Source organism: Aythya marila (genome assembly GCF_965140915.1).
Source record: "Aythya marila genome assembly, chromosome: 3".
NCBI classification, from domain to species: Eukaryota; Metazoa; Chordata; class Aves; order Anseriformes; family Anatidae; genus Aythya; species Aythya marila.
The window spans coordinates 91,110,390-91,136,314 of NC_139044.1; the positions used below are offsets into that span (position 1 = coordinate 91,110,390).

General features: G+C 37.4%; 1 protein-coding gene across 1 annotated transcript in view; it reads left to right on the plus strand.

Annotated features, from left to right (window-relative positions):
* EYS (eyes shut homolog) overlaps window positions 1-25,925 on the plus strand; it is a gene marked incomplete at its 5' end in the record, with an annotated part of 718,160 nt that overhangs the window by 96,129 nt on the left and 596,106 nt on the right. The window contains 2 exons of the mRNA XM_082756672.1: window positions 1,902-2,024; window positions 17,180-17,284. Coding sequence (XP_082612798.1) covers window positions 1,902-2,024; window positions 17,180-17,284 — 228 coding nt within the window. The remainder of the gene's footprint in view (window positions 1-1,901; window positions 2,025-17,179; window positions 17,285-25,925) is intronic.

The window sequence follows — 25,925 nt, forward strand, 5'->3', positions numbered from 1 at the left end:
TTTTGCCCTGAAGGTAAGTTGTTCAAAATAATTTATTTTTATTTTCTCTGACAATTTTTAAAATTGCCTTCAGTCTGCAAAATATCTTCTTGACAGTCTAAAACCCTTTTCTTTTTTTTAAATTTCTGTCTCTGAAGATAAGTTATTCTTTAATGAAGTCTCATTTGCATTTTTGTCCATCAAGGTACCCAATAAAACAAGCACACTCAAAATGAATGGAGGCAGATATGTGTTACATTTATCAAACAAAACCTCATGATTTTACCAAAAGCTGAATAAGTGAAGGAAAACATAAATGTGTAGCATGTGAAATTCACAGAAAAATGTATGAATAAGCTTACAAATAAAATATTTTATCCTGATTTACTAATTTGCTGTTTTGTGACTGAGCATAAGAAGCAGACTATCGTGGCCAAAATAATGATTTTATAGTAGTTCTTCAGTATGAAAATGTATTAAAATTTTCACAGACAAAAAGAACATGTCTTTCAATACTTTTGGTCAGTTTCTGTAAAAATGCATATGGCCCAGTGTATGAAAAGTATGTGAACAAATGATTGGTTTCAAGAAAAAAAAGTAGTTCAAGGAAAAAACAAAAAGCTTTAAAGCATTTAATATTACATTGTCTTTCTGCAATACTTTTTAAAAACATTTTTCTTCTGAATATTTGTATTTTTATAATTGTAATTTTAGTTTAAAAGAGTCAAGTTCATGCTTTATAAGCTGATAATTTGTTTCTGCGTTTTAAAATTTCTTATACTTGCTTGAGTTTAATCTCAAACAGTGCTGTTTTGTATGTTTGGACTGATGGTGAATTGATTTCGTAGTTTACAATATTTCAGTTATTTTTATACTAATACAAGCATTCTAGTGCTGATGATAACTTTAGAAGCTTATCACAAAAGATTAAACTGTTACAAATAATTCTTTTAAGTACAGCCTCCATCATTAGTTAGTTTAAATTAGAAGCCAAAACAGATATTGGAAAGCAGTTGAAAACTGAGCTTGGAAAAGATCATACTGCTGTTTACTCTTCCTGATCAGCTTACAGAAAAATAATTCTTGGCATCCACATTGATAATTTTGTGGCTTACTTGTTACCTGTGAGACATGGGTCTGATTAAACTGTGATTGCAAACGAGAGCTGTTACTATATACATTATTAATGAACTCAGGGTAATTCTAAAGTTTTATGACTTAGGGATCAGTGGAAATTGGTTCCATGGTCAGTTTGAGAAATTATGAGAATATGGCTTGCACTGAGGGTGCTGATGGCTTAGCATTAGTCATGGTCTTTCTGCAGCCATGGCCTGTGACAGCACTAATGACAGTCATTTCGTAGCATGACCACAAATTAGAATACATTTACAAGAGCGTAAAATGTCATATATTGCAGAGGAGATTCTCCTGCAATTTCAGGTATTAAAAAAAAATAAAAATCTTTTGGACTTCTTAGCTTGCTAAAAGTCACTATTACATGAGAAACAAATAGAGAATAAGTGGAGAAGTGACTATTTGAGAGTTGATTATTAAAACTATAATCAGATGCCCAAATCCCAGTACATCTGTAATGTTCTCAAAATGGCAGAAGATATACCAATTCTTTAGTTTCTGCTGAACATAAAGTTCAACTAGATTAATGAAAACACTGAATCCTAAAATTTGTTCTTTCAATTATTAGCTCTTTTTAAAGTATGTTTGATGGTCAAATTATTTTTTTTATTAATGATAGCACAGGAAAAGCTTTTAGGAAGATCTTTCAAAAAGAGTTCAAGATAATTGTATTGCAAGAGTAAATTGAAACTAATCTATTCTTTAGAAAAAAAAAAATACCCAGAGAAGGCACACACATAGCTGAATAATGCATAACACTTTTTTTTTTTTTTTTTTTTTTCCCCAAGGATTTGAAGGTCTTAACTGTGAAATGAACTTTGATGAGTGCACTTATGGCTTCTGTAAAAACAATTCAACTTGTTTGGACCTGATTGCAGACTACAGTTGTGTTTGTCCTCCAGGATTCACTGGTAAGATATATTGTACTCTGGATAAGGCATTAAATAGTTAAATGTTTATTTACTTTTCTGAAAATAAATTAAAAAAAAAAAAACTCTTTGTGATTGCATTTTGTTGAGTATTTTAGCATTAATAGAAGTAAATTTAATATTGATAATCTGCTTTAGCTTCCTTACTAAGATGATAAAAAAATGAAAAGTGTGTATGCTTTTAGACTAATTGATAGAAAACAGAACTATATTTTGACTAGATAAAAAGTGTTCAGAAAATACATAGCCCATGAAAAATATTATTTCATATTTTCCTAGGCATGCAACAATAGCTATAGTTGGTGGTATTTATCTTCAGAAGATCATATCACAGCCATAATTTTCTTGTGATTCAGATGGAAAAAAAAGAATACAATTTAGCAAGAGTACACTTTGTTCTTTTCAAGAAAGATGCCATCATATCCTTATGATAATTAGGTTGGAAATTACACAATTATTTGTGTGTACAACAGGCTTAAGAAAATAGCTCTTGCATCAGGAGCAGTCTTCATGAACCTACTTGCTGCCAGAAGCAGCTAACAGGATCATGGGGAAATCAATAAAACTGTCTCAGAAAATATGCTATCTTAACAACTAATAGGCTGTGATGTCAGGGACTGGAACACACTGACTTTCAGCTGCTGATTTCAGGGAAGCAAATGGAATGGCATTAGTATGATATGAGTGGTAACAAGATGAGCCGTGGCAGCAAAAAAATCATCATTTGCTGGGCAGTCTCAGCAATCCTATGAATTTAGTGGGTGTTCTATAAAAAGTAAAATGTGTGTGTACAGGGTGTTCAAAATCTGTGGTGACAGAAAAAGAAAAAAATAAAAGATCAATTATGGAAAGATGGGTTAAACGAATGAGTCAAGTGGTGAAGGATGAGGAGACAAATTTAAGTTACAAGAAAATAAAGCATTTGAGGTTGATAGTAACACCAATGACATCCAGTTTAGGAGAAAGTCATGTATTTTATCAATGGTTAACAATAGGCAGATGGGACATAAGGAATGTAAAATGATACACAGAAATGTAGAATCTGTGAAAGTAATAATAGTTGCAGTTCCCACAGATGTTTGCAATTTTGCTTAATTCATGCCAATGTATTCTAATATTATTCTGCATTACAAAACTGAAATGTGCTCTTTTTCCTACCAGATCATATTTTACTTTTTTCTTTGATAACTGGCTTTGTTGTTATGAATTTTTATGCCTATGTTACGTCAATTAGAAAATAAAGGAGGTGACCACAAAGTATCTGTTAATGTAAATGGGAGAATTTTTTAATGACACTTTTAAAATAACAAACTTAAAAAAATAAACAAAACAAACAACAACAACAGAAAACTCTCACTGCTGTACCACAAGGATCAAAACAGAAAACATATAACTTTTCTGTAGTAGGTTCCAAACAGTCAGTTTTAACTAGCGAATGCAGGAAAAGCTGTTCCTTTGAAAATACACCTACAGTTCTTCAGGATATAAGGGAGTTCACATTACAGAACCAGAACTATAAGGAGAATTTTGGGTGTCATGAAAGCCTGGAACAAGGTATATTCTCCCTAGAAGGAACACTTAATCCTAGATTCATACTGGTACAAGCAGTTTGCTAAGCTGTTCATTATAAGACAAAAAAGATTATTGTTCTGTCAATGATAAAAATAGTTACCAGTGGATGATAGGCAGATTTTAATGGATATTTTGAGGGCTATCAATAGTACATTATGAAAAGTGCTGTCTTCTTATTATACTGTGTTGTTGTTGTTGTTGTTGTTGTTGTTGTTGTTTGGTTTTGGTTTTTGGTTTTGAGATGGGACAGCTCCCACAAGAAAACAAATCAGCCAGTGCACTGATTCGAACTGGAAGTGGGTATAAGGGCCCTCCTTATTACACTGAGTATTTTCCTCCTGATTACACTGAGTATTTTCATTTGTGCTTTATGTTATTTGTGCAATAAATGCACAATCAGATGTTGTGGATGTCATTAAATCAGATCTCTCCATGCCTTCTGACAACTGCTTCATCCTCCCTAGAAATGGTCTTTGATGCCAAATACCGTATATTTGAGCTTGTATCTTCTATGAAAAACAGTAGTAAATCAGCATATTGTCCACCAATATTCTGATTTAATGCAAGATTTACTGATTTCAGTATCTTGCAACTTTCTGAATTGCCACTGTTTACTCATGGTACCCTTTATGTCGCATGTACTTCTGAGTACTAGGACTGATGTAAATGTACCTGGTAGATATTGCCATAATGGCAGTGGTATACTCAAAATAAGTTTAGAAGCAAAAGGAAACACTGTACATACAGGAATTTATTGTTCATCTAGTTAATATTTAAGCAATGTAGAAATCCGTATTATATAACAGATACAGAAAAACATCATTAGCAGGAGAGTCAAAATTATTATACCAGAAAACCTGCTGTTATCTACCCATTTTCTTTGTTATGTTCATCCTTCCAGTGTCCCTTCTGAGGAAGACAAGGAAAAGCCTTTTCTTTTCTATGAAATCAAACCTTGCTGTCCTGGTTTCAGTTAGGACAGGGTTAATTTTCTTCCTAGTAGCTGGTAGAATGCTATGTTTTGGCTTAGGATGAGAAGAGTGCTGATGACACCCCGATGGTTTAATTGTTGCAGAGCAGTGCTTACACCAAGCCAAGGACATCTCAGCTTCTTGCTCTGTCCTGCCAACGGGCAGGCTGGGGGTGCAGCAAGAGCTGGGAGGAGACAGACCCAGGACAGGTGACCCAAACTAGCCAAAGGGGTATTCCATACCATCTGATGTCATGCTAAACAATATATAGGGGTGGCTAGCTGGGGGAGGGGGCCGGACTGCTCGGGGTTAGGCCGGGCATCGGTCAGCGGGTGGTGAGCAATTGCATTGTGCATCACTTGTTTGTACACATTAGTAGTAGTAGTACTATTATCATCGTTGTTATTATTATTATTGTTATTATTATTTTCCTGTCTTAATAAACTGTCTTTATCTCAACTCATGGGCTTTACTTTCCCATTTCTCTCCCCCATCCCAGAGAGGGAGGGGGAGGGTGAGCGAACGGCTGTGTGGTGTTTAGCTGCCAGCTGGGTTAAAACACTACACTTGCTTTCAAATGCCCTCTTGTGGGAGTCAGCATACACAGAATTACTGCAATTATCCCATAGTAAAGAACTATTGGACAAATAGACAGATGGTGGCAGTGCCATTTCCTTCCATCACAATATTTTGTTGGGTTTTATCAAGTGGAGGGCTTACAAGCACCTCTAGCAGTTGAGACATGTAAAGACAGTCCATGTCTGTTAATCCATGCCTGTTTACTTAGCATATTCTATTCAGATGTAGAACCTGTGCTGTAAATCTGGCAAACCTCTGCCTATCTGGGTAACATTCATCCCATTCTCTCAAAAGCAACATGAAGGTTCTCTGTGTAGGAGAAGTGCATAGGGCCAATAAAACAGCAGTCTCATCTAAAATCAGTCATAGAATCATAGAATCATAGAATATCCTGAGTTGGAAGGGACCCATAAGGATCATCAAGTCTGACTCCTGGCACCACACAGGGCTGCCCAAAAGTTTAGACCATGTGACTAAGTGCACAGTCCAATCAGTTTTTAAATTCAGACAGGCTCGGTGCAGTGACTACATCCCTGGGGAGCCTGTTACAGTGTGCAACCACCCTCTCGGTGAAGAACCTCTTCCTGATGTCCAGCCTAAACTTCCCCTGCCTCAGTTTAACACTATTCCCGTGGGTCCTATCACTGGTGTTTACAGAGAATAGGTCACCTGCCTCTACATTCCCCCTCGTGAGGAAGTTGTAGACCACAAGGGTCTACAACTCAGTCCTGAGGGTTGCTGCTGCAGCTGGTGTGGGGGGAAGCTGAGGCCCCAAGAGGACAGCCCTGCTGCCTCGCATCTGGCCTGCCTCCTCATGCCCAGCATCACTGGCCCTTCCCAAACTGGGCCTGCTTGGTGTAAAGGCATGGATGGGACCTACAGGAGCAGTAGTAGTGTGTGGAAGGATACATCTCCAAGGGATTTTCCTTTCATTGGCTGTGGAGGAATGGTTAAGTGAAGTAGGCCATGTGAATATTGAGCAACTAGGAGGTCGCGAGCTAACAAAGTATCGAACGCAGCTCATATGAGTCTGAGAAAGTGCGTAAGTGAGCCTGAGAAAGTACATAAATGCGGCCTGGGAAGGAACGTAAGTTCTGGGAGGTTTCAGGGAGGTTTTAGGGAGGTTTCAGGGAGGTTTCAGGTACAAGGACATGATATCTGTTGGTGGTCTGGGAAAATACTAACTGTGTTATTTCGGTGGGAAACTAGCTGATAAAATAGAGAAATGCACTAACCAATCATGAGCTTAGCTTTTGCAATATGTATGAGCTAATTATATTGAATTAGATAAAAGACGACTGAGCTATTCAATAAATCGAAGTTCACTGATCACTCATATTGAGCGTCTGTGTCTTCCTTCCGTCGACAACAAATGTCCTTGCAACAATTGGCCATATGGCTGAGATGGGCCTGATGGCGGTGCCTTCAGCCTCACACCTTTCTCCTCCAGGGCCCCAGCAGGTCCCCTCTGGTTTATAACTGAAACAGCAGTGCTGGGCTCCTTGTAGACTTCAGCACAGTTTCCTCAAAAATGAAACCACATCCTTTTTTTGTTGTTGTTGTTTTCACTTCAGAGAAATTTTATAGAACAAACCTATGCCTGTCTCCACTGGGGAGAAATAACTCCAAAGTGTTTTTTACTTCTTACTTGAGTCATTTCACTGTCTTACCAACCAATTAATTTAACCAGCTGAGTAGAAAAGCTCAGAAATAGGGTGAGCTTGTTCAGCTGAATGGCATGCATTACTGTTAAGTTACTAAAATCAAAGCACAACTAGCCAGAAGTGAAGGGGACCTGCTGTGGTCCTAATTTTGTTAGGTTTTGTCATGTATGCTTTCTGGATGTAGGAATAATTTGGAATAGGGATGGATTTATTTATTTATTTATTTATTTATTTATTTATTTATTTATTTATTTATTTATTTTTATGTTGGGAAGAGAAATCCAGGAAAGCAAAAGGCGTATATAAGCTCCAAGCTGCTGATGAGAACACCATGCTTGCTCTCAGAGGTAATCATAGAAATAGGTGATACAAATTAGCTGGCTGTGGATTAGTACTAATATTTATGATTCACAAATGTGATTTATTTTATTCATCACATATATCCACCAGTCATAGCATAGTTAAAAGTAATTGTCATGGTTCTGCCAGGTCCCATTAGCACTTAGCACTGAAGTTTATTCTAATTTATATTCATGAGATTCTGACTTCCTCACTTATATCATGGTCCATATGAATGCTCTATGGGTAACATGATCCTTGTTTGAGGTTTTGCATCTCTCTTGTTCGTGTTTGTTATTATCTTAAAACAGTATGAACTAGCAGTCTAAATCTACCATCAGCTGAATGTTGATTTAAATAAGTCTCTAAGCTTTGCAAAACAGAATAAATACATTTTCAAGCTTTCTAAAGATCAAATCTATATATTTCCCTTTGGTATGTCTCATACTATGAGTTTGAAGAATCCTGTAGTGGCTACTCTGGCTGAACAAGTGATTGCTGCAACACTGAACATTTATAAATCAAGATTATAAAAGGCAGTGTGGTGTCTTCTAACTCAACTCACTCCAATGCAAGGCAAAAAGAGAAATCTCTTTTGTGCTTTAAAAAATCTTTTCTTGTGTATTCAATTTCTGAGGTTTTCTAAGGTTTGTTTTCAATGAGTCTGCAAAAGCTGTCCTCAAAAGTTTTTTTGAGGCAGGATGATCTAGATGTTTTCAGTTAATGTCAGTACCTCTGCAGTTTAAAATCATTGAGTCCCTCCATCATCCATTCCACGCTAATCATCTCCAGTCCTGCCCTCAATGATTCAAAGGAATGAACTGGCATAAGAAATCTTCTGGTGCTCACCCATCTTTAGAGTCATGGTTAGCCTCACATGCATCTCATGCATCAGATTATCGTTCCACATCCTTAGCCCTTACAGAAGCAGGCCAAAAGCGAGGTATCCTTTTCTCCCATGTCTCCTAATGACTTAATAAAAACAAAGTACCTATATCTGATCTCTAGACTGAGCACTGATGCTTTTCAAACCAAACTAAAACCTGGAGACAGAAGACTGAACAGGGACAAGATGGTTTCCCTGGCTCCTGGCCACCACAGCTCTATCTCAGAGTAGGCTGCTAGGATGGGACTGTTCTGCTGGGCTGCTGGTTTTGAGAAACACTCCAGAAGGCGAGTCACCTAGGGCAGGCTTCCTACAGTGGTGTGTGCAAACCTGACATTCTGGAAAACAAACACTATCTATGCATATGTGGAGCAGTATTCAATATGCATTTCTTCGGTTATTAGAGAACGTTTATCGTCCTGTCTAATGTATAAGCATACCTGCTTCCCCTCAAAGGAATTCAGCTTAGAACACTGAGTGGAAAAAAAGATTAGTCGAGTGCACAAAAGTCTGTTTAAGTTTCATCATGCTGCAAATTACATTACATAAAATTTTTGATAGCCTAATACATTAAAGAAACTATTGAATTGCATGAAAGAAAAACAAATCAATTATAGTTCACTAGTAATGTTTTTTTCCAGTCATCTAAAAAATAAGCAAAGTCTATTTTTATGAGAAATCATATGGCACATTTTTCCAATAGTTTCTCATCTGCAAACACTAAGCATGATTTGTTTAAATTAGAGGGTGAATAATAACAGTCAGAACCATCTGAAAAAAAGATAAGTTAATTCTTCAATCAAAAATTTAATTAGTTTATGTAGGATTTACTTTATCACTGCTCTACTTGAGGTGTTATGAGATTATTTTTGTATTTCAGTTTATCCCTTTTATTTTAGATATGATTTTTTTTCAATGGTGATGCCAATTGTCATGTATAATATAAACTATTTAGAACAGAAATGAATATCTTTTGGTGAATGGGTGTGTATTTAATTAATTTAGATAAATTGGAACATAATTTAAAATGAAGAGGTTTATTTTTCAATAGATTAAAAAAGATAAAAAGATTGTAGGTTGTTGGGAGGCCCTTATCAATTCAAAAATGGAAAGCCATCATGTCTAGAAAAGCTCATATTGTGATTAAAGCACAAGCGCAAGACTGGAAAACATTATTAAAATTTTTGTCTTCCTGAGTTACTGTAGGAAATTATCCAGATTTTCATTAACTCCCTACTTTTTCTATAAACCATTTCTCTTCTCTCTCTCTCTCTCTCTCTCTCTCTAAATGTATTTATATTATAAACAGTTAAGGTCACAGAATCACAGAATAACAGAATGGCTGAGGTTGGAAGGGACCTCTCTAGATCATCTGGTCCAACCCCCCTGCTCAAGCAGGGTCCCCTACAGCTTATTACCCAGGATTGTGTACAGGCAGCTTTTGAGTATTTCCAGGGAAGAAAATTCCGCAACCTCTCTGGGCAACCTGTGCCAGTTCTCAGGCACCCACGCAGTAGAGATGTTTTTCCTCTTGTTGTGACAAAACTTCCCATGTTTCACTTTGTGCCCATTGCCTCTTGTCCTATTGCTGGGGACTACTGATAAAAGTCTGACGACATCCTCTTGACACCCTCCCTTCAAAAATTCATATCCATTGATCAGATCTCCTCCGAGCCTTCTCTTCTCCAGCCTGAACAGGCCCAGCTCCCTCAGCCTTTCTTCATGTGAGCGATGCTCCACTGCCTTAATCATTTTAGTAGCCCTTAACTCACTCCAGGAGCTCCAAGTCTCTCTTGCCCTGGGGAGCCCAAAACTGGACTCAGGACACCAGGTGGAGTAGAATGGGAAGATTGCCAAAGGCAGTGCTCTTCCTAATGCACTCCAGGATACCATTGGCCTTTCTTGGCCATATTGCTGGTTCATGGTCAACTTGCTGTCCACGAGGACCCCCAGGTCCTTCTCTACAGAGCTGCTTTCTAGCAGGTCAGACCCCAGCCTGTACTGGTGCATGGGTTTATTCTTCCCCAGGTGCAGGACCCTCTACTTGCCTTTGTTGAACTCCATGAGGTCCCTCACTACCCAATACTCCAGCCTGTCCAGGTTGCTAAATGCCAGCACAGCCTTCTGGGGTATCAGCCACTCCTCCCAGTTTTGTGCCATCAGTGAACTTGCTGAGGAGGCATTTTGTGCCTTCACCCAAGTCATCTGTGACATCATAGAATGAACATTAACATGCCACTACAGTGAGCACCATTTTTATTTTTGCCTGCATCTGACTGCACGTGTAAGAATAACATATGGATATCAAGGGAGAATCTCCTACTGCTTGAAGTTTTTTATTATAACTGGCTCAGTTAACCTGCTAGGACCAAATTTCATGTTATGACAAGAATAATTAGTGAGTGAATTCTGGTATGAAAAAATCTGTCTCCTGACAGTTTGCCCAATGCACGTTTTCCATTCCTCCCAAATATTCTGTTACTGAGTTTGGAAAATGGAAGGGACATCTTACATGAGAACAGTTTCTTCTAGGTTTTGGGTTGTTTTATTTTGTTTTGTAGCAGACAGCTTCTTTTCTGAAAACTACAACAACAAACCCACAAAACACCTCTTGGATGAAGTCTGTTATTCCACACCATCTTAGCAGTACCAGCTAGCATTGTACCACAGGTTTTGATACTAAATGATATTATGATATCTGGCTGTGTATTTAACAACAATTCATCTTTGAGCATTCTTTGGTAGTACCATACTAGAAATGGTCTGACGCTATCAGTTTTAGAGAGACCACACTAAGTAGTAGCCATACGTTATTCCATCTTCAGTGACACAGTTGACTTTTTTCTTCTTCACTCTTCAGTCTTTGTTGTGAATTTTTTTTTTCTATTTTTTTTACACCTTCCTATTACTCAGGTCTGCAACTTCCTATAACTTCTGATTTTGCTATATTTGAGGCATTTTGCATACGTTAAGCATTTGTCCTTTGTCCTTTTTGTTACCCCTAGAATTTTGTTTGCCCAGCTCTATTTGCATCACTACCAGTAACTGACCACAAGAGACCTATTAATAGCCTTGGAGTCTTCAGTGTCATCCTACATACACAACTTCAAGGCCTATACTCTCTCTCCTGTACTCCTTCAAGATGCAGCCTTAGGGTTATAATTAGTTCTTTCTATCGAATTCTACAGAATTCTGTAACTACTGGTTATTCCTGTCTACAACTTATTAATTATAACAACATGCAATTGTACAAAACTAAGGAAAACTAAAACAAATGAGAGAAGATCTACCTGGCCATTAGAGGCCTCAACCCTGAGGCCTCTGTTGTTAGTTTGATGCAAAACCTGTGGCCTGATGCTAGCAATGGCAATTCCATATATACTGGGCTACATGGGTGCAGTGGTGATGATGGAGGCATTACCCAAGAGCTAGACTCACTTCACTTGAATGGTGGGTGGCCAGAGACTGCTGCTTACCCAGATCTAAGGAGTGTCTGGGGCAGAAGGGGAAAAGTGTTAAATGCAGAGTGATGTTTTTAAAGCTGTTTTTATAACTTTTATCAGAAGTCTTCTTCCTTGGCAATTTTGCATTCAGACAAGAAACAGAAGTGCATAGATTACTTGCTCTGGTAACAGCAGAGCAGCACCTGACAGTTTTTCTAGGTACCTCCAGAGCATGTATGCTGCCCAAGGACAGGAAGTATATATTTCATATGATGACAAGGATGCTACAGGGATCAGCTCTCTTGAGGTGGGCTATTGGTGCCACAGAAATGTATCTGACTTGCAGAATTCTCTTTAATTTTTCCTAGAAAAGGAAAGCCTATAGCCTCACAGAATTTATTCTGAAAGCCTTCTAACAACATTGCTGGTTGCATGCTCTACATAAGGTCTATATACCAGAAGGCAGTTAATGTTGCCCATTAACCACCTTGTACTGAATCTAACTACTTAGTTTTGATTAAAGCACACATTGAATCCAAAAGCATTCAGTCCTGATTTGAATGCATGAAGAGAAGACAGAATATGACTGGCTTTTTCTTTTCTAATAGTAATCAACATCAGATTTAGACATTTATATTAAATATTTTGTTTATATTCTTGTCTTCAGCTTTGAGTTATTGTGTCATTACCTTTGCTACACAAAATGAAAAAACCTCTTACTACCCAAGTATTTTCTCTTTGTAGAAACACTTATACACTCTAATCAAGTCATTTCATGTTTTTGTTTGTTCTAAATGAAGCAGATGGAGGTCTTTAAGCTTTTGCCAACAGCACACTTTTTTCAGTGGTTGAATAAGCTGTGTAGCTTTTCCTGCATATTTTCAAATATACAAGACTTAGGACTGTATGGAACTTTGTAGGCAATGCTTTATGCAGAGGTAAAATTACCCTTACACATAAATGCTCCTGATTTTTTTTTGTTGTTGTTGTTTTTGTTAATACATCTAAGAATTATTATTTTTTTGTCACAGCATTGCAATAAAGCTCATATGCTGAAGTAATCATCAGCAGTCCTTTCCAGAGGACTGCTTTTTCCTTAAATGTAGTTCAGCTATGGTTTAGTAGCTATATCTTTAGTAGCTACATGTCTTTTTCCTTACTTGTATCTGGCAGCAGTGAAAACTAACCTGCAGTACACTAAAAAAATGTACTATTTAACTAAACAAAATTTATCACAACATTTTGATTAGTGCATATGAATGGTCTCATGTAGCAGAGGTATACAGGCAAGGAAGTGAGAGAGGAAATGCAGTACATGGTGAGTATAGGCTGAGAGTGTCAAAAGCTGTACCACTCCCTTCATAATAGTAGGTTTTTCTATCTATCCATATGTATTTGCAACTATATACATATGTGGTCTGCATGAGGAATGTGTTTCCTTCTCCTTGACAGTGTTGATGTTTTCGTTATGCACTGTGTGTTCTTTGCTTCTCTTGACTACTGCATGCCTGGACTCACCTCTGTCTTATCTGGCTACTACAGAAATGTTTTTTGATGGAGAGACAGAGTGGAGATACAAATCTGGATAGAAGCACAAGGCTCCAAAGTGGGAACTCTGTTATCACATACAAAAAGACATAAGACCTTTCCTATCTTACTTTAAATTTCCTAGACTTTTGAAATGGATGTCTCTTGGTCCTTCCTTACATGACTACAGATTTGGAATACTTCTTCTTTACACTGCCATGAGGCACAGTGAATTTCAAGAAAACCCAATTCACTACACAAACATAAAAGCCCTTGGATCTTCTTCAGTGTCATAAATAGTGCAGGTGTCAATTACATAATCTTAACACTAGAAGAAAACACTAAATACTGTCTATTCCAGCCTCATCCCAGCAGAAAACAACTACTATACTGTGTGATTCCTGACATGTAAGTCTCACTTTATCTCAAAGATATCCAAAGACATTCCTCATTTTCCTTAGGCAATCTATTCAGTGTGTTGTTATAGTAGCCATTGGAAGAAGTTCCTTAATGCTTAATCTGAGTTTCTCTCATAGCAGCTTAAAAGCATTACTTCTTATCCTGTTGGCTATGGACATGGAGAACTAAATAAATTTGCAAAAACCTTTTCTTATTTGATGATTGTCATCATATTTCTATTCAAATCTTCCTTACTTAGGCTTTACAAATCCATCTATTGTTTTTGTTTGTTTGTTTGTTTGTTATCCTAAGACATGACCCTTTGTAGTTCATTTTTGTAATGCAGCTCTGAACTGTTCTCATTTGCTCAGCAGAGAAGAGGTCATGACACTGAGTCTGCTGGAGTTCAATAAGTATTTGGACAACACACTCAGACACGTGATTTAATTTTCAGGTAGTCTTCTGTGGAGCTAGGAGTAGGACTTGATGATTCTTGTGTCTCCCTTCCAACTTGGGATATTCTGTGATTTTACATTATTTTTCTTGAATGCAGCTCACTGCACAGTGCAAAGCATTCCAAATGCATCTTTACCCCAGCTAGACATGAATGGAAGGATTATTTAATGCATCTAAGTGGTTATGTTCCTTTCTCTATATCTCTATTTCTCTATTCTCTATTCTATTTTTTGTTCCTACTTAACTTGTGTTCTCATGTATCATATCTTCCACTTGTTCTTAATGTATAAAATTTTTTATTTCAAACTTTATCTCCAATTTGACAAAATTTATGAAGACTTCTAATCCTGTCCTCCAATGTACCTTTTTGTGATGCCATTAATAAACTTATTCTGCTATCCACCATTCAGATTGTTGGTGAAATTCTTGAAAGGAACTAGTTGCACTGCAGACCCCTTCCAAAATCTCTGCAATTTATTAATTAATTTTGGTAATAAACCACTGATAACTAATGAATGTGGCTTTCTAACAATTTTTACCCATCCAGTAATATTCTCTTGTCATTCATATCTAGTCCAATTATCAGTATGTCGTGTGAAATAGCAGCGTAGCAGCAGAAACTTACTGAAATGTGAAATATTACGTATGCTTTTTTTTTTTTCTTCTTTTTTTTTTTTTTAAATCCACAAGGACTGTAGTTATGGCTTAGAAGGGAATTGCTTTGCTTACATAGGATTCTTTTTATTATTATTATTATTGTTGTTGTTGTTGTTTTAATTAGGTTCTTACAAGTAATCAGTTTAATAAGTTTTTCCCATGTTTTCTCCAGGAACTGAAATTACACAAATGGATCTATAATTTCACTGCTCCATCTTTTCTTCCTTTTTAAAGGCTGACATTACTGAGTCTTTAGGTACTTTAGGTACTTTACTGTCTTCCACAGGTTCACAAAGAAAACCACTAAGTTTTTATCAGCCAGCTCTCAAAGTACCCAAGGGTGAAGTTCATCAGGTCAACTTGTCTGAACATCCAACTCTTCTGAACATTCTCTGCCTGTCTTCTTTATTCAGTACTGAAGTCTTGCCCTTTAATCATAGGTATCAATTATAATAACAATCTGCTTGGAGCTGACCTTTTTTGTAATGATTGAAGCAAAAGAAGCATTAAATAATTTGGCATGATTGCCATTATCAGTAGCTATCCTTCTCCATTGAATTAGCCTTCTCCATAAACCATACCTCTCCTTCATCTTTAAAACTGAAGTACTTACAGTATGATTTCTTGCCTCCCTGCACATCCATGATAGTTACATCTTATATTGTGTCTTAGCTGTTATAATTCTATGCCAACATATTTATTCTGTACTTTTTAGGTTATCCTTCTTAGCTCAGGTTAGTTTATCTTAGGTTAACCTGAGCTATTTTCTGTTAGTTGTGCATTTTCCATCCTTTGAAAACCATGAACTGCTAACCTGGTCTCCTAATACCTAGGCTCTTTCTCCCACAAAAATATAATTCATCCTGATAATCTTGCAGAAGTTTTCTTACTTATCTTTTTATTTTAGCTTAGCCTCTCAGCAGGTTTCACATCACCAATTTTTTGCATTCCTTTTTTGCATTCCTAGTGATTTTTCTGAATTCTTTTGCTTTTATGCTGTACATCCCCTCTCTTCTCCCTTTGCATGGGTCCATTGCTCTCATCTAAATTCTTCGTATTATGTTTTTAATATTCAGAGACTACTCTTCTCTTTTGCTTAGCATCAAATCTCAGAAAATATCTGTTGTTGTTGCTATCTCCACTACTGAATAAAAAGGTTGCAATAGCACATTCAAAGATCTATGCATTTTTGAAAGATAATTCCTTTCCAAAATGATGTTTGGGTTGTTAAATTCCCCACCATTCCAAGTCCTATGTTCTTAATAGCTTCTTATTGAGAGAGAGAGAGAGAGAGAGAGAGAGAGAGAGAGAGAGAGAAAGAAAGAAAGAAAGAAAGAAAGAAAGAAAGAAAGAAAGAAAGAAAGAAAGAAAGAAAGAAAGAAAGAAAGAAAGAAAGAAAGAAAACAAGCAGGAAATAAAGATTGTAAAAATTATACACTTCTGCCTCCTTCCTGTTTTTAAATAAGTATTTTACAGAAACAGCAGAAAAAGGTTGGCTTTTTTCTTCCACTGTCTTCCCATCAATTTGGCTCCAGCCCATTGATTTTGGTTTTTATGTAGATTCAATTTTTACCAGTTAGCTCAGAAATTATCACATGGTTAAGGAAGACAAAACTATCAGGTGGCACCATCTGCCAGCCATGCATTTATTCTTAGGATGAATCTATCATTGTCTGAGCTTTGGTCATCCAAGACGGAACACAGAAACCCTACTTTAATTCCTACTCCTAGAGTTTCATACTCACTTGTAATTTTCTCACATAGCTTGTAGTACAAGTCAGTGGGGTAAACTTCAGTAGTTCCTTAGACTGAGATTCCTGGGAGACATTACCTATCTCTTATACCCAATTTGAGTAATACCCTTCCATCACTTTCTGGGTAGAATAGCAACCACTATTTTGCTTACTCACATCAACAACAGCTACAGTTTTCATTGTCCATCACTGGAGCTGTTAATATCCAACATCGTTCCTTGATTTTGGTTAAATTTTGGATCAGAAAGATCCCAATATAATTAATAACAGGTTGCTCCAAATTATTGCAGTGCACAACAGATAGATGAGGAACTGTGACTTTTCTTCAGTATGTCTGAGTTGTTTTCATACATTATATTGTATTTTAATGTTGTCTTCTACATGTCTTCTATACATGCTTCTGCTACATTTTTTGTTGTTTCAGATTTGAATTAATTTGAATTTCAGCTCAATTAAATATCTAAAACTAAAGCAACAGCTGAAATAATTTGTTTTCTGTTGGGATCTAAGAAGTACTTTTTAATCTAAGTATGGAAGTAACTTTGAGATTTTTTTTCTTATTGTTACCAAGGTTATTAAACCTCTTAAAAAGTATTTAAAATATGGTATATAGTTATAGTAATTACAGTGTTGAGATATAATGCTAGAATACACAGAAATATATTTGCAAATTTAGTTCATACTTATTTCTTTAAAATATTTAATTTGTTAACTATCAACTATGATCTATGAATAGCTGTAGTTTTACAGCTGTCAAGAAAATATAAAATAGTGTTTCCAACCTGGAAAAGTTAAATTATGCAGTTGTCACTTGTACTGTGAAGTAGCTTTTCTGCTTTCCCAACCCAGCATGATTTATAGTTTTAATGTTTCATTTTCTTTTCTGTCAGACAAAAACTGCTCCACGGATATTGATGAATGTGCCTTCAAGCCCTGCAAAAATGGAGGCCATTGCCAGGATTTGATTGGTGAATTTTACTGTAGCTGTTTGCCAGGTAAGAAATCAGGTGATATTTACATGAGAAATGTTCTGCGATATTCCTGAAAGAAATATGTTTTTTCACAGCTAAATACTCATTTGTTTGGCTTGAAAAGAGAGAAGGACTGAGCAGGCACTATTTAAGCGTACTTAACAATCGCTATGTGGCCAGTGTCACCAGAATTTGTTTACAAAACAGCTTGCATCCCAGAAGTTCTGCCTTGCAACACTGGTGAATGAAGAGTCTTAGAATGTCTGTGGTATTTATGGAAGAATCTTTGAGGAATCTTTCATTTCTCAGTCTTCTCAAAACCTAATTTTCTGGTTACCTTCCATAAATGTATAATATTTTTTTTCCTTCTTTTCTATTTGCAAAAATTATTTTCTTATTGAAGAAAAAAAAAAAAATGTGGAGAATTTATACGGTAGCTGTCATAAAGATTGTCTGCACCAAAGAGACTTACAATTAATAACTGAACTGAAGTCATCAATAATATCAGATCAATCTCTTTCCTGTCTTTATATGGCTTGGATAATTCCCATCAGATATAGAATGTCCTATAAATATATGAACTTACATGTTTCATTGTGGCTTTTTCTCTATAAAGCTGGATTGATGCTACAGGCCAGCCTCTACATATTGTAATGTAATGTTTTAATATAACCAGCTAATTTAGATGTGATACTTGTATAGTAACACTATTTTGTTGTTGTTGTTGTTGTTTTTTCCTGCTTTCTTTATCGAGAGTCATAGTCATCATGTGTTTGGAAAGTAGCAACTAAAACAAGAAAAGATAGTGCTCTTTCAGCTGTGATTTTTTTTTTTTTTTTTCTGATTTTTAGGACATTTTAATTAAACTTTGTTCCATTGTGTCAAGTTAGCAACTTAATAGTAAAATGATTGAGCTCATATTTGGACAGAGATATTGGCTTATAATGGAAAAGAAAAAAAAAAAAAAAGTGGTTAAAATTATGTCACAATAAAAATTATGTATATTTTTAATATAAGTTATTTAAAAATCATATACAAGCCATTTCATTTACTGTATAAGTAGATGGAAATATATTTAAATGTAAAATATAGAAATACCACTCACAGCAGCCAGCACTGCTACTAAATCACAGTGTACACGCATAAAAATAACTTGAATATATACACAAATACACAAATTTAGGTATTAGTAAACGTAGAGGCATGTGTATGTATGCATTATACATGCACATACATACAACCTCTTTTAAAATCTGAGTCTCCTGACAAACTTTCAGGATGCAGAATCCCTGTTCTGTCATTTTATTTTTTATTTATTACAATGGCTAATTTGTTAAGTCTGAATTCTTTTGTTGATATATTAGCTTAGTTTTACTTTTTAAATTGCAAAGCATGTGCCTATATTTCACTTCTTTTTCCATGGTGGATAAACTTAATGTCACACCCCTTTTTGCCACAGAGTATTTTGCTTTGTGCAAAGTGAAATATGAGCATGAAAACATCTGGCTGCTGTACAGGACTGAAATAGTGATATTAGAGTCAATGGTGTGCCCTGGCGGCCAAAAGGGCCAACCATATCTGGGGGCTCATCAGGCATTGCTAGACAGTCAAGGGAAGGGATTGTCCTGCTCTACTCTGAACTGGTGCAGCCTCATCTTGAACACTGTGTGCAGTTTTGGGCACCACAGCATAGGGACATAAAACTATTAGAGAGTGCCCAAAGGACGGCTACAAAAATGATGAAGGATGTACAGGGCAAGACATATGAGGATTACCTGTAGCACCTTGGATGTTCACCCCATCTGCTCTATGGGGACAAAGACAGGACTCAAGGGAACGGCATGGAGCTGGGACAGGGCAGGGTCAGGCTGCATGTGAGGAAAATGTTCTTCACTGACAGGGTGGCTGGACACTGGGACAGGCTCTCCAGGGAAATAGTAATAGCACTGAGCCTGTTTGAGTTCAAGAAGCATTTGGACAACACTCTCAGACATATGATTTCACTTTGGGGTAGTCCTGTGTGGAACAAGGAGTTGGACTTGATGAGCCTTGTGGCTCCCTTCCAACTCAGGCTGTATTATGATTCTGTGATATGCACAAAATCATTATTAAAATGATGTAAGAAATACAAATATGAATTCTTGGACTAAATACATTTTCTATTATTATCTCGAATATTCAGTAGGTACTTTTTTGAAGAAGAATAATTATCACATGTACGAAATACTGGATGAAAATAAATGACTTAGATGTTATTTAGTCTAAGAAGATAGACATATGCATACATGCATTAGATTTAAAAGAAGAAAGCAAGAAGTTTTATACATAAAAGAAGACAAGTGACATATAATAATTATGTGTCATAAGGACTATGATGACATAAAACAGAACAGCTAAGAGACCTAAGCAGTAGTCACAGCAGTTTCCAGGTTTCTTCAATGAACTGCAGGAAGTATCTATTAGAATCTTCCTCACTGAACAACATCTTTTGTCAGGTGGCTATTTAGAGTGACGAATAACTTCTGGAGGGTCTTGTTTGTGTTAGCTGCTTCTTTTTTAAGGAGTGCACACTGTCTTCACTTGACTGCTAACTGGGGAGTGTCAAGCACCTACTCAGCTGCTGCTTGGTGAGCAGATACAAATCTGGTAGGTAGGAGCACAGCTTATGGAGTGTAGAAAATGAAGGCTTTCCAAGTGCAAGACAGACCTTGAAACTGTGCTCAGGACTTGAGACCCATGCAATGGTCTGTGGACTGTGTGGACTGGACTGTGTGGTACAGGACAGTCTTCAGCATCAGATGAAGCAAATATCCCAGGCAAATCAGTCTTGATACAGACAGTAGTACTGAAGTATGATGTTGCCATGCAGGTTTTGATCTCCAGGGAATACTGCTTTCTTCTTCCTGGGGTGGGTATGATGTTGTCAGCTATGAAGAAGATGAGCAGACTGCAAACCATCACAAAGAATGAATGTAAGAGATCAAGCAGTAAGGTCTTTCCAAATACCCTGTAGAGGCAGAAGACTGAGCCACATCATATCTTGCTACACCACAGTTAAATGATTTGTGGTCAGTAGTACAAAGCCTAGTTGGCAATTGTTACCTATTGGCATTCATCTGGATTTGATACTGTCAAAAGCTGTCTAAAGTCTTCATTGGTGACCTGGATGATGGGGTGGGTTATATTCTCAGGAAATTCATAGTTGATATTAAACTGAGCCAGTAGTTGTGCTCACGGTTAGGGATGCTACTCAGAGGGACTGGATAAACAACAAGAATCTCATGGAGTTCGATAAACAAAAATGCAAGTCCTATACCTTTGGAGGAATAATCCCATGCACTAGAGAGGCTGGAGACCAACTTGCCGGAAAGCAACTTTGCCGAAAAGCACCTGAGAGTCCTGGTTTTCATCAAGTAGAACAGGAGTCAGCCATGTGCTCTTGGAGCAAAGGAGCATTCTGGGCTGCATTGGGAAGAGTGTACCAAGGCTGGAGGTGATTATTTTTCTACTCATTACTTGTGAAACTGTATCTGAAGGACCGTGTCTAAGTTTTGCACTCTCCAGTAAAAGAAAGATGTTGGAATACTGGGACAAGTCTATCAAAGGGCTGTGAAGATGGTTGGAGCCTGAAATACCTGAAGTACAAAGAGAGTTTGAGGGAATTAAACCTGCTCAGCCTGAAGAAAAGTCTAAGGGAAGATTTTATGGGGTATACAAATACTTCGTGGGAAGATTGGAGAAAGACTCTTAGAGATGAAAATCAGGACAGGGCAAGAGGTAATGAAAATGAACACAAGTTGGAACACGGGAAAATTCTGATGAGATATTGTTTTCTTTTTTAAAAAAAAAAAAAAAAAAAAAAAAAAAAAAAAAGCTAAGATGATTAACCATTGGAATGGGTTGTCCAAAAGGCTTGTGGAATCCCTGATCTTGAAGACATTCAGATCTGGTTTGGACAGTACCCTAAACAACATGATCTAGCTGGCTTTGCCGTCATTGAGGCTTGGCTGGGTGGCCTCAAGAAGTCCCTTCCAACATAAATTATTTTATGAGTCTATTACTGAAAAAGGAATCTTTACCCCATTTTATCTATACTTTGTAAATGTAATATTTCTAATTGTATTTGAATTGAATTACGTGTCCCTATATGCAGTCTTTAAGACTGCAAGCATTTGGGCCATATCAAAAAAATGTCTTTAATAATCATTAGGATGTCACCTTGTATCAATCAACTTTGTAGATGAAAGGAAAAAATATAGCGTATAGACAACGCTTTTCAAAAGTCAACATCTGTATGAATATTTTAAAACTTCTCAAAAGTCATTTTTTCCCTATGTGTTAATTTAACCTTCCACTAGAAAATGGTTTCACAACTATACTGAATTTTAAAAAGAAAATAAATAAATAAATAAAAGACAAACAAGCACTAATGTTGTAGCAAAAATTGGTTAATACTAACCTGTCGTAGAAAACTTGACTTGAAATGGTACACTAGAGAAGCACAGTTCAAGGAAGAAGTAAGGTGTTGCTGTTTATTACTTCAAGTTTATTACTTGGAGAGAAGTTAGCTGGTATTTGAGAAACTATCAATCTAGAAGATGTTGGAATTGCAGAAGGCATTCAGAAAGGCAATAAAAGTGATCACTGGAATAGAGTTACTGCCTTATGAAAAAGCGATTTTATAAAAGAAAAGGATAAGAGAAAGGAAGCTTTGAAAGAAAATCATGAAAGCATGGACAAAACTGAAAGCAGCGCTGTTGTCTACCAAAGCCTTTTCCCAAGAAACAAGAAGGCACTTGAAGAACCCAGTAGGATCTGGGGTTAAAACACATAGAAGAACTTTTAACAGATGACATTCATTTCTAAATTTGTTACCATAGAATGTGATCTAGCTAGACGATTTTAATTAGAATTTTTGGCAATGGATTAGCCAAGCACACAAACAAAAAGGCTACCAATGGATACCAATGGATACAAAATGGATACCAATGGATCTTCTGACATCTTTAATACAGAGTGGAACAGACTGCTGGAAATGGCTAGAATGCTGGAATATGCTCTCCCTAAACAGTCTCTCATTTTGCCACCCTCACAATTCTGGGCTAGATGCAACATTGCACTGATGATGCAGAGTGTTTCTTAGTTTCTTACAAGGCAGTCTCGTGTTTATGTATTTTACAAAAGCTAACGTCTACTACACAGCTTCTTTCCCATCCCTATCCATGCCTCAGTGATGTATCACCCCTGCTACACCTGCTACACCTAGCTGAATAAATAAATATTTATTTTGTATGTGGCATTAGTGCATGATTAGCAAGATTGCTAAAGAAGACTTTTCTTGAAGCAGACAATCCTAAAAGTTGATATGTTTGGGCTGATGGATTCAAGCTAGAATCAACTTTTGTTCAGCTTAATATGTTGAACCAGAGAAGCAGTAGTTCTGATTAAAAGTAAACTCATACACAGAAAAATTATAAATCAAATTCTTTATTTGGGAGGTTCCCTGTTCTAAAGTTTGCTGTACCATGAAATAAGATTGTACTTTCTTTTAAACATTTCTGGCAACTGTTTTTATGAAGTAGAAGTTTATACATGAAAGTTTTTACTCCAGGAAGAGAGTTTAGGAAAACTGTCACATTCTGTGACTGCAAAAAAATAGATTGACTAATTGAAACAGCGGATGGGAACTATTTGGGGAATCATTCTGTCTTTCACACTGCTACAGCACAATTACCCTTAATATACAATTTGTAAAGAATATTTTTTTGCTTTAAAGTTGCCTGATAAGGGGGTCAAATATTTTTTATGTGAAACTGTTCCTCAGCTTAACAACAATGATTTTCTTGGAACATAGTTTAAAAATTCTATTATCAATTTCTTGCTCCAAGTTACAATTTAATTATACAATTTGGAAGTCTTTTTTTTTTCCTCTTTCTACCTCTAACATCATCATTCTTTATAACAACATACCAGCATAGCATTCTTTCTAAGCATGCTCATCCTTTCAGCTATAGAAATGCTGTTGACCAGTCTGTTATCTGGTCCGTTATCAGTCTGTTAACCAACATGTTATCTCTTTTGCAAAGTCTTTATACTGAAACTTTTGTGGGTGGCCACATCCAAGAGATAACAGCATTTGACTCACAGTCCAGGAAGAGCGCTGAGGTCATTGATTATCAGAGCTGTTAGAGGTTGAAGGTTGTGCAGAAGGTTGTTCCCCAGGCAGGAAAGCCATCTGCCATTTTTTGCAAAGCCACACCTTTTCTGGTAGCGATGACTAAGAAGGAGCTTCAGTACGACCCCTTCCCAGGAGTTCCTTTTTGCATCTGTGCCTGATCCATACACAAGCCTTAGTTTTTCTCAGATATTTGTTAAATATATTTTTACTAACTATATTAATTCTTCTACATTTTTGAGAATCTTGATACATTTAGCTATTTTTCTAATAATGGCACTCCTCTCTGATAATGTCCAGACATTTGCTAATGTAGAAGGTCTGATAGCTCATTTCACTTTTTCATTAAAATCTTTAAAAAATTAAAGGCCATTTATTTGTTACTTTTTGTATATTTTAGTCATAAAATGTCTAGAGGAGAAAGGGGACCATTTTAAAATTAGCACAGGCTATGACAGTGAGTCCTCTTCAAAAGAACTGTGGTGTTTTAACATTGATGGGCAGCACACCACCACCACACAACTCTCTCGACTTCCTCAACAGTACAGGGGAAGCAAATATGATGGAAAAAGGCTCATAAGCTGAAGACAGGCAGATTCCTCACCGAGTACTATCACCAGCAATGCAGACTCAGCGTATGGGAGACTCATGTATTTTATTACCTGATGCTAACAGATTACAGCAGTAAGAACTAAAAGCAAACCAAAAACACCTTCACCACCCCTCAACCCCCTTTATCCACACTCTTCTACCTCCTCGCCTTGAGCAGTGCAGAAAAACAGGGAATGGGGGCTGTGGTCAGTACCTAACGCTTCATCCCTTCCACGGGATGCCGTCCTTCCCAAACTGAGCCTGCGGGGGCTGCCCACAAGCAGCAGCTCTTCAAGAACTGCTCCTACATGGCTCCGTACCACGGGGTCCATCCCCCAGAAGCAAACTGCTCCAGCACAGGTCCCCCACGGGTGAGTGGCAGCTTCCCCCAGACCCCTGCTCCTGTGTGGGCTCCTCTCCACGGGCTGCAGCTTCGGCCCAGGGCCTGCTCCTGCCCCCGCTCTCCATGGGCCGCAGCCTCCTCCAGGTCACATCCACCTGCTCCACCAGGGCCTCCTTCGCAGGGGGGCTGCAGCATGGAGATCTGCTCCATGTGGGACCCATGGGCTGCAGGGGGACAGCCTGCTCCACCAAGGCCTCTCCACAGGCCGCAGGGGAACTGCTGCTGCATGCATGGAGCACCTTCTGCCCTCCTGCTGCACTGACCTTGGGGCCTGCAGTGCTGGTTCACACCCCTCTCTCCCAGTTGCTGTTGCACAGCAGTTTTTTTCCCCTTTCTTCAGTCTGCTCTCCCAGAGGCCCACCCAGCGTCACTCCCTGGTTTGGCTCTGGCCAGCAGCGGGTCCCTTTTGGAGCCATCTGGAGCTGGCTCTGCTCTGACATGGGGCAGCTGCTGGGCTCTGCTCACAGAGGCCTGTAGCTTCCCACTACCAAAACCTTTCCAGGTACACTCAATGCAAGAATAAAATTTGCAAATATTCCAAAGTATTTGTAAAGGAGGGAAGTAGGAAAAATAATCTTGCTGGTCTATTCTTTCATTTTCAGTTCTGCAATGTAATGATTAACCTGTCCTTCCTCTCTTCCTTTCACCCCTGTAATACTTACGTTAACCACCACATTGTTTAAGCATGGCACAGGAAAGAGTGCCATTTATTTTAGCTTTCTAAGATGTATTAAATAATATGTTGAATAAATCATGGTCTCAAGAAATTCAGACATCACTATATTAGGGTGGTTGCTAGAATTTTCTGCATGCCTCAGCAAAAATGTCAGATGATTAATTATGGTAATAAAATAGAAGCATGCTGATCAATCCTAGCTTCAACCTAAGAGACGGGTGGAGCAAAGATGATAACCAGGCTAAGCAAAATTGTCCTATATGGGGAACTAGGACAGAATCTGGAACAGCAAATGTGTAACCCATCCTTCCTGCGCAGAACAAACATATTGCTGTACAACAGGCTTGGATCCTGAAAATGTGAAAAAATTACCTATTTTCACCTTCAGTATTATCACTTCTTTTTACCTCTAAAACGAAACAAAAAGAAACGAAACGAAACGAAATGAAAAGACCACCATTATTCAGAATTAAGCAGGAATAATTTAAAAATAGTCTGTAAATTATTCCTCACCAGAGAAGAAACACTCAAAAAGAAAGATTAAAAAAATATGAGTCATTAATGGGCATTCCTCCCATTGATTGGCTCAATGTACTTGGTCTGGTTGATACACATATAAAACACTTTTTTATCTGCTTTTTATGTGTGACCAAAAGTGTTTATAACACGCCTGTGCTTTTGCTATTGCTGAGCAATGCTTGCACAGTGTCAAGGCCTTCTCTGCCTTGGCAGCAAGGAGGCTGGGGATGTTCAAGGAGGGGACACAGCCAGGACAGCTGACCAAAGTGATATTCCATACCATATGATGTTGTGCTCAGCA